The 13,839-nt window shown below is 44.8% G+C and overlaps 1 protein-coding gene across 1 annotated transcript in view; it reads right to left on the bottom strand.

Moving 5' to 3' along the window:
• Positions 1–13,839, bottom strand: part of LOC110536862 (phospholipid phosphatase-related protein type 1) — a 190,145-nt gene that overhangs the window by 87,300 nt on the left and 89,006 nt on the right. The window contains exon 4 of the mRNA XM_090191435.1: positions 8,945–9,077. Within this exon, the coding sequence (XP_090047561.1) occupies positions 8,945–9,077 (133 nt within the window). The remainder of the gene's footprint in view (positions 1–8,944; positions 9,078–13,839) is intronic.

A 13,839-nucleotide genomic window follows, 5' to 3' on the forward strand; every position in this document is an offset into this window, starting at 1 on the left:
CTCCAGACTATAATTCCACTGGGTCCCTGATGAAGTCAATATTTACACATGAGGAATTACATTATACTACCATTAGCAACAAGAGACAATTAAACACTGAGGAGAGCCTGCCAGCGTTCCAAGAAACTATTAAGAACCCTTTACTGGCTCAAATAGCTGACCAATCAGCCTGTTATCAACCCTTAGTAAACTTCTGGAAATAATTGTGTTTGACCAGATTCAATGCTATTTCACAATAAACAAATTGACAACAGAATTTGACAACATGCCACTGACTTTGAGTAAAGCCAGAGTTTCTATGACGTATGCAGATGTCTCAACACTATACACGTCAGCTACCACAGTGACTGAAATGACTGCAACACTCAACAAAGAGCTGCAGTTAGTTTCAGAGTGGGTGGCAAGGAATAAGTTAGCCCTAAATATTTATAAAACTAAAAGCATTGTATTCGGAACAAAACACTCACTAAACCCTAAACTTCCACTAAATAAATAATGTGTAAATTGAGCAAGTTGAGGTGACTAAACTGCTTGGAGTAACACTAGACAACAACACTATCAACAAGGCAGGTCCTACAGGCCCTAGTTTCTAACTTCTTAACAGCACTATCAACAAGGCAGGTCCTACAGGCCCTAGTTTCTACCTTCTTAACAACACTTTCAACAAGGCAGGTCCTACAGGCCTTAGTTTCTACCTTCTTAACAGCACTATCAACAAGGCAGGTCCTACAGGCCCTAGTTTCTACCTTCTTAACAGCACTATCAACAAGGCAGGTCCTACAGGCCCTAGTTTCTAACTTCTTAACAGCACTATCAACAAGGCAGGTCCTACAGGCCCTAGTTTCTACCTTCTTAACAACACTTTCAACAAGGCAGGTCCTACAGGCCTTAGTTTCTACCTTCTTAACAACACTATCAACAAGGCAGGTCCTACAGGCCCTAGTTTCTATCTTCTTAAGAACACTTTCAACAAGGCAGGTCCTACAGGCCCTAGTTTCTACCTTCTTAACAACACTATCAACAAGGCAGGTCCTACAGGCCCTAGTTTCTACCTTCTTAACAACACTATCAACAAGGCAGGTCCTACAGGCCCTAGTTTCTACCTTCTTAATATTTGGGAACAGATAATTAATTATAATTATGTCTAATTTTCAATGTTGGACATATATAAAGTAAAAGTAAAGTAAAATCACCAGGAAATCAGTCAAAATTATTATAATTTATATTTATAATTTTAAAAAATATATATTTTTAGGAAAGCTGCTGTAAGGGTGTCATTTGGGATGTACAGTGGTTTGAAAAAGTATTCACCCCCCTTAATTCATTAATTATTAATCTTATTTTGCAACATTATGAGCTGTAATGGATTTTTATTTGGATTTAATTTAATGGACAAAATAGTCCAAACTGTTAAAGTAAAACGAAAAAAAAACTTGTTTCAAAAGATAAAAAAAAAAATATATACGTAAAAACTGTATGTATTCGCCACAACAAACCTGCCAAGAGAGGGCCGACCACCAAAACTCACAGACTAGGCAAGGAGGGCATTAATGAGAGAGGCAGCACAGAGACCAAGAGCAGAGATCGGAGTATCTGTCCATAAGACCACTTTAAGCCGTACACTCCACAGAGCTGGGCTTTACGGAAGAGTGATCAGAAAAAAAGCCATTGCTTAAAGAAAAAATAAGAATAAGCAAACATGTTTGGTCTTCGCCAAAAGGCATGTGGGAGACTCCTCAAACATATGGAAGAAGGTACGCTGGTCAGATGAGACTAAAATGCAGCTTTTTGGCCATCAAGGAAAACGCTATGTCTGGCACAAACCCAACATCACCCCAAGGACACCATCCCTACATTGAAGCATGGTGGTGGCAGCATCATGCTGTGGGGATGTTTTTCATCAGGGACTGGGAAACTGGTCAGAAATGAAGGAATGATGGATGGCGCTAAATACAGGGAAATTCTGGAGGGAAACCTGTTTCAGTCTTCCAGAGATTTGAGCCTGGGACGGAGGTTCACCTTCCAGCAGGACAATGACCCTAAGCATAGTGCTAAAGCAACACTCGCCTGGTTTAAGGGGAAACATTTAAATGTCTTGGAATGGCCTAGTCAAGGCCCAGACCTCAATCCAATTGAGAATGGTATGACCTCTAAATTAAGGATCTGCCCCTTTTATTTAAATTTTCTCCTAAAATGACATACCCATATCTAACGGTCTGTCGCTCAGGACATGATGCAAGGATATGCATATTCTTGATACTATTTGAAAGGAAACACTTTGTAGTTTGTGGAAACGTGAAAGGAATGTAGGAGAATATAACACAGTAGATCTGGTAAAAGATAATACAAAGAAAAAACCAACCGTTGTTTTGTATTTTTTTTGTACCATCATCTTTGAAATGCAAGATAATATCATAATGTATAAGTCCGGCCCAGGTGCAATTTAAATATTGGCCACAAGATGGCAGCAGTGTATGTGCAACGTTTTAGTGGGATCCAATGAAACATTGCATTTCTGTTCAAAATGTTGTATCAAAGACTGCCCAAATGTGCCTAATTTGTTTATTAATAATTTTTCATGTTCAAAACTGTACACTCTCCTCAAACAATAGCATGATATTATTTAACTGTAATAGCTACTGTAAATTGGTCAGTGCAGTTGGATTAACAAGAATTTAAGCTTTCTGCCAATATCAGATATGTCTATGTCCTGGAAAACGTTCTTGTTACTTACAACCTCGTGTTAATCGCATTAGCCTACGTTAGCTCAACCGTCCCACAGGGGACACACCAATCCTGAAGAAGTTTTAAAGATTGCTGTACACCAGCAGGAACCCATCCAACTTGAAGGAGCTGGAGCAGTTTTGTCTTGAAGAATGGGCAAAAATCCCAGTGACTAGATGTGCCAAGCTTATAGAGACATACCCCCAGGAGACTTGCAGCTGTAATTGCTGCAAAATGTGTCTCTACAAAGTATTGACTTTGGGGGTGAATAGGTATGCACGCTCAAGTTTTCTGTTTTTTTTTTCTTATTTCTTATTTGATTCACAAATAAAAAGATGTTGCATCTTTAAAGTGGTAGGCATGTCGTGTAAATCAAATGATACAACCTCTTCCAAAATCAATTTTATTTCCTGGTTTTAAGGCAACAAAATATGAAAAATGCCAAGAAGGGTGAATACTTTCGCACGGCAATGTACGTCTCCTAAAGTAGTGAATGAATAGCCCTTTTGATCCTGACCTGCGTGGTAAACTGTAATCCTGACCTGCATGGTAAACTGTGATCCTGACCTGCGTGGTAAACTGTGATCCTGACCTGCGTGGTAAACTGTGATCCTGACCTGCGTGGTAAACTGTGTCCTGACCTGTGTGGTAAACTGTGATCCTGACCTGTGTGATAAACTGTGATCCTGGTAAACTGTGACCCTGACCTGCAGGGGTAAACTGTGATCCTGGTAAACTGTAATCCTGGTAAACTGTGATCCTGGTAAACTGTGACCCTGACCTGCGGGGGAAACCTTGACCCTGACCTGCATGGTAAACTGTGACCCTGGTAAACTGTGACCCTGACCTGCATGGTAAACTGTGACCCTGGTAAACTGTGATCCTGACCTGCGGGGTAAACTGTGATCCTGGTAAACTGTGACCCTGGTAAACTGTGATCCTGACCTGCGGGGTAAACTGTGACCCTGGTAAACTGTGACCCTGACCTGCATGGTAAACTGTGACCCTGGTAAACTGTGATCCTGACCTGCGGGGTAAACTGTGATCCTGGTAAACTGTGATCCTGGTAAACTGTGATCCTGACCTGCGTGGTAAACTGTGATTCTGACCTGCGTGGTAAACTGTGATTCTGACCTGCGTGGTAAACTGTGACCCTGACCTGCATGGTAAACTGTGATCCTGACCTGCGTGGTAAACTGTGATTCTGACCTGCGTGGTAACTGTGATCCTGACCTGCGTGGTAAACTGTGATCCTGACCTGCGTGGTAAACTGTGATCCTCACCTGCATGGTAAACTGTGACCCTGACCTGCGTGGTAAACTGTGATCGTGACCTGCGTGGTAAACTGTGATCCTGACCTGCGTGGTAAACTGTGATTCTGACCTGCATGGTAAACTGTGTTCCTAACCTGCATGGTAAACTGTGATCCTGACCTGCGTGGTAAACTGTGGCCCTGGTAAACTCTGATCCTGTGATTCTGACCTGCGTGGTAAACTGTGATCCTGACCTGCATGGTAAACTGTGATCCTGACCTGCATGGTAAACTGTGATCCTGACCTGCATGGTAAACTGTGATCTGACCTGCGTGGTAAACTGTGACCCTGACCTGCGTGGTAAACTGTGATCGTGACCTGCATGGTAAACTGTGATCCTGACCTGCATGGTAAACTGTGATCCTGACCTGCGTGGTAAACTGTGATCCTGACCTGCATGGTAAACTGTGATCGTGACCTGCATGGTAAACTGTGATCCTGTGATTCTGACCTGCGTGGTAAACTGTGATCCTGACCTGCATGGTAAACTGTGATCCTGACCTGCATGGTAAACTGTGATCGTGACCTGCATGGTAAACTGTGATCCAGACCTGCGTGGTAAACTGTGACCCTGACCTGCGTGGTAAACTGTGATCGTGACCTGCATGGTAAACTGTGATCCTGACCTGCATGGTAAACTGTGATCCTGACCTGCATGGTAAACTGTGATCCTGACCTGCATGGTAAACTGTGATCGTGACCTGCGTGGTAAACTGTGATCTGACCTGCGTGGTAAACTGTGATCCTGGTAAACTGTGATCATGTGATTCTGACCTGCGTTGTAAACTGTAATCGTGACCTGCATGGTAAACTGTGATCCTGGTAAACTGTGATCCTGTGATCCTGACCTGCATGGTAAACTGTAATTGTGACCTGCATGGTAAACTGTGACCCTGACCTGCGTGGTAAACTGTGATCCTGACCTGCATGGTAAACTGTGATCCTGACCTGCATGGTAAACTGTGATCCTGACCTGCGTGGTAAACTGTGATCCTGGTAAACTGTGATCCTGTGATCCTGACCTGCATGGTAAACTGTGATCCTGTGATCCTGACCTGCATGGTAAACTGTGATAATTTTGAGGGGAATTTTTTTAATTTAACCTTTATTTAACTAGGCAAGTCAGTTAAGAACAAATTCTTATTTAACAATGACAGCCCTAGGAACAGTGGGTTAACTGCCTTGTTCAGTGGCAGAATGACAAATCTTTACCTTGTCAGCTCAGGGATTCGATCTAGCAACCTTTCGGTTATTGGCCCAACGCTCTAGCTACTAGGTTATCTGCCTGGGCCTCTCTGCCTGGGCCTCTCTGCCTGGGCCTCTCTGCCTGAGCATCTCTGCCTGGGCCTCTCTGCCTGGGGATCTCTGCCTGGGCCTCTCTGCCTGGGCCTCTGTGCCTGGACCTCTCTGCCTGAGCCTCTCTGCCTGGGCCTCTCTGCCTGGGCCTCTCTGCCTGGGCCTCTCTGCCTGGGCCTCTCTGCCTGGGCCTCTCTGCCTGAGCCTCTCTGCCTGGGCCTCTCTGCCTGGGCCTCTCTGCCTGGGCCTCTCTAACTGGGCCTCTCTGCCTGGGGATCCTGTGTCGTGATGTTGCCTTCATGTTTATGTTCATGAAATAAACAGAGTGGACAAAACATTAGGAACACCTTTCTTATATTGAGTTGCACCCCCTTTTGCCCTCAGAACAGCCTCAATTTGTTGGGGTGTTGGACTCGACAAGGTGTCGAGAGCGTTCATTATATTAGAGAAGATTTAATTTAATTTTCATGTCAATTTTCTAGTTGTCAACCCATCCTTTACGGGATTAATTGGTAACCCATCTCTTATGGGATTAATTGGTAACCCATCCTCTATGGGTTTAATTGGTAACCCATCCCTTATGGGATTAATTGGTAACCCATCCCTTATGGGATTAATTGGTAACCCATCTCTTATGGGATTAATTGGTAACCCATCTCTTATGGGCTTAATTGGTAACCCATCCTTTATAGGATTAATTGGTAACCCATCCCTTATGGGATTAATTGGTAACCCATCTCTTATGGGATTAATTGGTAACCCATCTCTTATGGGATTAATTGGTAACCCATCCCTTATGGGATTAATTGGTAACCCATCTTTATAGGATTAATTGGTAACCCATCTCTTATGGGATTAATTGGTAACCCATCTCTTAAGGGATTAATTGGTAACCCATCCCTTATGGGATTAATTGGTAACCCATCTCTTATGGGATTAATTGGTAACCCATCTCTTATGGGATTAATTGGTAACCCATCTCTTATGGGATTAATTGGTAACCCATCTCTTATGGGATTAATTGGTAACCCATCTCTTATGGTCAACAGTAGTCCCCTACTACCTGTGGGCCCTGGTTAACAGTAGTCCCCTACTACCTGTGGGCCCTGGTTAACAGTATTTCCCTACTACCTGCGGGCCCTGGTTAACAGTAGTCCCCTACTACCTGTGGGCCCTGGTTAACAGTATTTCCCTACTACTGTGGGAGAAAGATGTACATATAGGGAGAAACATAATACTGTACCACAAGAGAAAGATACACTTAGAGTGCATTTGCCATTCTGGTAAAATGCATTGTCTATTGTATAGGACAGGAGGCTAGAGTAAGGCCATGAGAGCATAGGACAGCTGGACAAACCAAGGTCAGAGGGACATACAAAGGAGGGGGTCAGCCAAATGACCAACTGATGGACTATAGACATAGGACATATATTTTTAGGACATGAAGATGCTGAAGGAATGTCAGAAGAGACACATAGTCTACGAGTCCTAATAAGGACAGACATACCAAAGAACACACCAGGCTGAACGTAAGGGGGCCCATAGCATAAGATGGGCATGTATTATTTTTGGGACATGAAGAGGTCCTGTCACCATCTGACTGAAAGCAGATATGGGCGTTATCGAGCTGAACAAGCAGGACGCACAGATTGGGATATAATGGTGGCAGATGGACTGAGGAAAGTAACTTCATTTGCGTGTGGGATGGACTCATATGTTGTATGTGTATAAATCAGTGCTCTGGACAAGTGTGTGTTCCGCGGACCATCTAGGCTTCTGATATGTTTGTATTAAAAGCCTATATTGAATTCACAAGTTCTTGTAAGTGTTACATTTTGTTAAGATTCTCCACGACACTACCTGCGGGCCCTGGTCAACAGTATTTCCCTACTACCTGCGGGCCCTGGTCAACAGTATTTCCCTACTACCTGCGGGCCCTGGTCAACAGTAGTCCCCTACTACCTGCGGGCCCTGGTCAACAGTATTTCCCTACTACCTGCGGGCCCTGGTCAACAGTATTTCCCTACTACCTGCGGGCCCTGGTCAACAGTAGTCCCCTACTACCTGCGGGCCCTGGTCAACAGTAGTCCCCTACTACCTGCGGGCCCTGGTCAACAGTAGTCCCCTACTACATGCGGGCCCTGGTCAACAGTAGTCCCCTACTACCTGCGGGCCCTGGTCAACAGTAGTCCCCTACTACCTGCGGGCCCTGGTCAACAGTAGTCCCCTACTACATGCGGGCCCTGGTCAACAGTAGTCCCCTACTACCTGCGGGCCCTGGTCAACAGTAGTCCCCTACTACCTGTGGGCCCTGGTCAACAGTAGTCCCCTACTACATGCGGGCCCTGGTCAACAGTAGTCCCCTACTACCTGCGGGCCCTGGTCAACAGTAGTCCCCTACTACCTGCGGGCCCTGGTCAACAGTAGTGCCCTACTACCTATACAAAGAATAGTGTGGGGTTTGGGACTGAACCATGAGCATAAAAAGATATCACCAGCGCTGAGCTGAGGAGATGAGGGAGAGACACGAGGCTCAGAGAGAGGTGAGCTCTCTGGTCACTAGTGTGGAAGACAGTGTAAAATTCAACTGATGCTGCTGCCCCTGGCTCTGTCTGAACAGGGGTACGTGGGTAATGGTGTTTTCTCAGGCTTGGGATTGGTATGATCTGGCCCAGTGTATTCAGTGCCCCCTCCTCTCCTCTCAGAGAGATCTGATAAATGTAATTTCCAGCTGAGATATTATGTCTTTATACATGGGAAGGTACCACAGGAAGAACGGAACTAATAGATGGACTTAATACAGTGGCTGGATGGAAAAACCTACAGCCAAGACCAGTAGAACAACTGACAAACCTAGAGCCAAGACCAGTAGAACAACTGACAAACGTACAGCCAAGACCAGTAAAACAACTGACAAACCTACAGCCAAGACGAGTAAAACAACTGACAAACCTACAGCCAAGACGAGTAAAACAACTGACAAACCTACAGCCAAGACCAGTAAAACAACTGACAAACCTAGAGCCAAGACCAGTAGAACAACTGACAAACATACAGCCAAGACCAGTAAAACAACTGACAAACCTACAGCCAAGACCAGTAAAACAACTGACAAACCTAGAGCCAAGACCAGTAAAACAACTGACAAACCCACAGCCAAGACCAGTAGAACAACTGAATAAACCTACAGCCAAGACCAGTAAAACAACTGACAAAACCTACAGCCAAGACCAGTAGAACAACTGACAAACCTACAGCCAAGACCAGTAGAACAACTGACAAACCTACTGCCAAGACCAGTAAAACAACTGACAAACCTACAGCCAAGACCAGTAAAACAACTGACAAACCTACAGCCAAGACCAGTAAAACAACTGACAAACCTACAGCCAAGACCAGTAAAACAACTGACAAACCTACAGCCAAGACCAGTAAAACAACTGACAAACCTACAGCCAAGACCAGTAAAACAACTGACAAACCTACAGCCAAGACCAGTAGAACAACTGACAAACGTACAGCTATGAGAAGTAGAACAACTGACAAACGTACAGCTATGAGAAGTAGAACAACTGACAAACGTACAGCTATGAGAAGTAGAACTGACTCACCGATAAACCTGACGATTCTCCTGATAAGGGGGTTCAGATAGCAGCACTCCCCCGTCAAGATGGTCTTCTCCTGGGATAGTAGCACCGCCCGTGTGGACTTCATCATGTACATGGATACCTCCCCGATGAAGATCTGACAACAGACAGATACACTTGTTTATTTTTTTAAATCCCAGCCTCCTGTCCCCACAAGAGGTATTTCGCCAGGTCGTCAATGTGAAATAAGAATTTGTTCTTAACTGACTTGCCTTAACTGAAATAAATAAAGGTTAAATAAAAAAATAAATAATAATAAACACAAGGTATGACCACAGAGTTGCAACCTTATACCTTTACCTAACCCCAATGCCTAGTACTTACCCGAACACAACTGACAAAACTACAGCCACGAGAAGTAGAACAAATGACAAACTCCTAGTCCTAACACCTAGTCCTAACACCTAATCCTAACACCTAGTCATAACCCGAACACCTAGTCCTAACACCTAATCCTGACCCTAACACCTAGTCCTATAACCTAGTCCTAACATCTAGCCCTAACACCTAGCCATAACACCTAGTCCTAACCCTAACACCTAGTCCAAACACCTAGTCCTAACCTTAACACCTAGTCCTAACACCTAGTCCTAACACCTAGTCCTAACCCTAACACCTAGTCCTAACCTTAACACCTAGTCCTAACACCTAGTCCTAACCCTAACACCTAGTCCTAACCTTAACACCTAGTCCTAACACCTAGTCCTAACATTAACACCAAGTCCTAACACCTACTCCTAACACAAGTCCTACCATTAACGCCTAGACCTAATCCTAACACCTAGTCCTAACCCTAACACCTAGACCTAACACCTAGTCCTAGCCCTAAAACCTAGTCCTAACACCTAGTCCTAACCTTAACACCTAGTCCTAACACCTAGTCCTAACCCTAACACCTAGTTCTAACACCTAGTCCTGACCCTAACACCTAGTCCTAACCCCAACACCTAGTCCTAACACTTAGTCCTAACCATAACACCTAGTTCTAACACCTAGCCCTAACACCTAGTCCTAAAACATAGTCTTGACCCTAATATCTATTCCTAACACCTACCCCTAACACCTAGTCCTAACCCTAACACCTAGTACTAACCCTAACACCTAGACCTAACACCTAGTCATAACCCGAACACCTAGTCCTAACACCTAATCCTGACCCTAACACCTAGTCCTATAACCTAGTCCTAACATCTAGCCCTAACGCCTAGCCATAACACCTAGTCCTAATACCTAGTCCTAACCATAACACCTAGTCCTAACACCTAGCCCTAACAACTAGTCCTAACACCTAGGCCTGACCCTGACACCTAGCCCTAACCCCTAGGCATAACACCTAGTCCTGACCTTAACACCTAGCCCTAACACCTAGTCCTAACACTTAGTCCTGACCCTAACACCTAGTCGTAACCCGAACACCTAGTCCTAACACCTAGTCCTGACCCTAACACCTAGTCCTATCGCCTAGTCCTAACATATAGCCCTAACACCTAGCCATAACACCTAGTCCTAACCCTAACACCTAGCCCTACCACAGAGTCCTAACCCTAACACCTAATCCTAACACCTAGTGATAACCATAACACCTAGTCCTAACATCTAGTCCTAACACCTAGTCCTAACATCTAGCCCTAACACCAAGTCCTAACCCTAACACATAGACCTAACACCTAGTCCTCACACCTAGTCCAAACCATAACACCTAGTTCTAACACCTAGTCGTAACACCTAGTCATAACCCTAACACCTAGTCCTAACACTTAATCTTAACACCTAGTCCTGACCCTAACACCTAGTCCAAACGCCTAGTCCAAACACCTAGTCCAATCCCTAACACCTACTTCTAACCCTAACAACTAGTCCTAACACCTAGTCCTAGCCCTAAAACCTAGTCCTAACCCTAACACGTAGACCTAACACCTAGTCCCAACCTTAACACCTAGTACTAATCCTAACACCTAGTCCTAGCACCCAGTTATAACACCTAGTCCTGGCCCTAAAACCTAGTCCTAACCCTAACACCTAGACCTAACACCTAGCCCTAGCCCTAAAACCTAGTCCTAACACCTAGTCCTAACCTTAACACCTAGTCCAAACACCTAGTCTAAACCCTAACACCTAGTCCTAACCCTAACACCTAGTCCTAACTCCTAGTACTAACCATAACACCTAGTCCTAACCATAACACCTAATCCTAATACCTAGTCCTAACCCTAACACCTAGTTCTAACACCTAGTCCTAACCTTAACACCTAGCCCTAACACCTAGTCCTAACCCTAACACCTAACCCCAACACCTAGTCCTAACCATAAAACCTCGTCCTAAAACCTAGTCCTGACCCTAACACCTAGTCCTAACACCAACACCTAGTCCTAACACTTAGTCCTAACCATAACACCTAGTTCTAACACCTAGCCCTAACACCTAATCCTGACCCTGACACCTAGCCCTAAGACCTCATCCTAAAACATAGTCCTAGGCCTAACACCTGGTCCTAAAACCTAGTCCTGACCCGAACAACTAATCCTAACACTTAGTCCTGACCCTGACACCTAGCCCTAAGACTTAGCCCTAACACCTAGTCCCAACACCTAGAACTGAACCTGACACCTAGCACTAAGACCTAGTCCTAAAACTAAGTCCTGATCCTAACACATAGTCCTAACACCTAGTCCTAAAACCAAGTCCTGACCCTAACACCTAGTCCTAACACTTAGTCCTGACCCTAACACCTAGTTCTAACACCTAGTCCTAACACCTGGTCCTAACCCTATCACCTAATCCTAACACCTCCACCTAACACCTAGCCCTAACACCTAGTCCTAACACCTGGTCCTAACCCTATCACCTAATCCTAACACCTTGTCCTAACACCTAGCCCTAACACCTAGTCCTAACACCTAGTCCTGACCCTAACACCTAGTCCTAACACCTAGTCCTAACCCTAACACCTAGTCCTAACACCTAGTCTTAACCCCTAGTCCTGACCCTAACACCTAGACCTAACACCAAGTCCTAACCCAAACACCTAGTCCAAACACCTAGTCCTGACCTTAACTCCTAGTCCTAACACCTAATCCTAACCCTAAAACCTAGTCCTAATACCTAGCCCTAACACCTAGTCCTAATACCTAGCCCTAACACCTAGTCCTAACACCTAGTCCTAACCCTAACACCTAGTCCTGACCCTAAAACCTAGTCCTAACACCTAGCCCTAACACCTAGTCCTAACATGTAGTCATAACACCTAGTCCTGACCATGACATCTAGTCCTAAAACCTAGTCCTAACCCTAACACCTAGTCATAACACCTAGTCCTGACCTTAGCACCTAGTCCTAACATCAAGTCCTAACCATAACACCTAGTGCTAACACCTAGTCCTGACCCTAACACCTAGTCCTAATACCTACTCTTAACGCTAACACCTAGTCCTAACACCTAGTCCTGACTCTAAAACCTAGTCCTAAGACCTAGCCCTAACACCTAGTCTTAATACCTAGACCTAACACCTAGTCCTAACCCTAACACCTAGTCCTAACATCTAGTCCTAACCATAACACCTAGTCCTAACACCTAGCCCTAACACCTAGTCCTAACATGTAGTCATAACACCTAGTCCTGACCATGACACCTAGTCCTAAAACCTAGTCCTAACCCTAACACCTAGTCATAACACCTAGTTCTGACCTTAGCACCTAGTCCTAACATCTATATCTAACCATAACACCTAGTCCTAACACCTAGTCCTGACCCTAACACCTAGTCCTAATACCTACTCTTAACCCTAACACCTAGTCCTAACACCTAGTCCTGACTCTAAAACCTAGTCCTAACACCTAGCCCTAACACCTAGTCTTAATACCTAGACCTAACACCTAGTCCTAACCCTAACATCTAGTCCTAACATCTAGTCCTAACCATAACACCTAGCCCTAACACCTAGTCCTAATACCTAGCCCTAACACCTAGTCCTAACACCTAGTCCTAACCCTAACACCTAGTCCTAACACTTAGTCCTGACCCTAAAACCTAGTCCGAACACCTAACCCTAACACCTACTCCTAACCCTAACACCTAGTCAGTCATAACACCTAGTCCTGACCTTAGCCCCTAGTCCTAAAATCTAGTCCCAACCATAACACCTAGTCCTGACCCTAACACCTAGTCCTAACACCTAGTCCTAACCCTAAAACCTAGTCCTAACACCTAGCCATAACACCTAGTTCTAACACCTAGTCGTAACACCTAGTCATAACCCTAACACCTAGTCCTAACACTTAATCTTAACACCTAGTCCTGACCCTAACACCTAGTCCAAACGCCTAGTCCAAACACCTAGTCCAATCCCTAACACCTACTTCTAACCCTAACAACTAGTCCTAACACCTAGTCCTAGCCCTAAAACCTAGTCCTAACCCTAACACGTAGACCTAACACCTAGTCCCAACCTTAACACCTAGTACTAATCCTAACACCTAGTCCTAGCACCCAGTTATAACACCTAGTCCTGGCCCTAAAACCTAGTCCTAACCCTAACACCTAGACCTAACACCTAGCCCTAGCCCTAAAACCTAGTCCTAACACCTAGTCCTAACCTTAACACCTAGTCCAAACACCTAGTCTAAACCCTAACACCTAGTCCTAACCCTAACACCTAGTCCTAACTCCTAGTACTAACCATAACACCTAGTCCTAACCATAACACCTAATCCTAATACCTAGTCCTAACCCTAACACCTAGTTCTAACACCTAGTCCTAACCTTAACACCTAGCCCTAACACCTAGTCCTAACCCTAACACCTAACCCCAACACCTAGTCCTAACCATAAAACCTCGTCCTAAAACCTAGTCCTGACCCT

Source organism: Oncorhynchus mykiss, chromosome 12 (genome assembly GCF_057628025.1).
Source record: "Oncorhynchus mykiss isolate SJ-2025 chromosome 12, ASM5762802v1, whole genome shotgun sequence".
Lineage (NCBI taxonomy): Eukaryota > Metazoa > Chordata > Actinopteri > Salmoniformes > Salmonidae > Oncorhynchus > Oncorhynchus mykiss.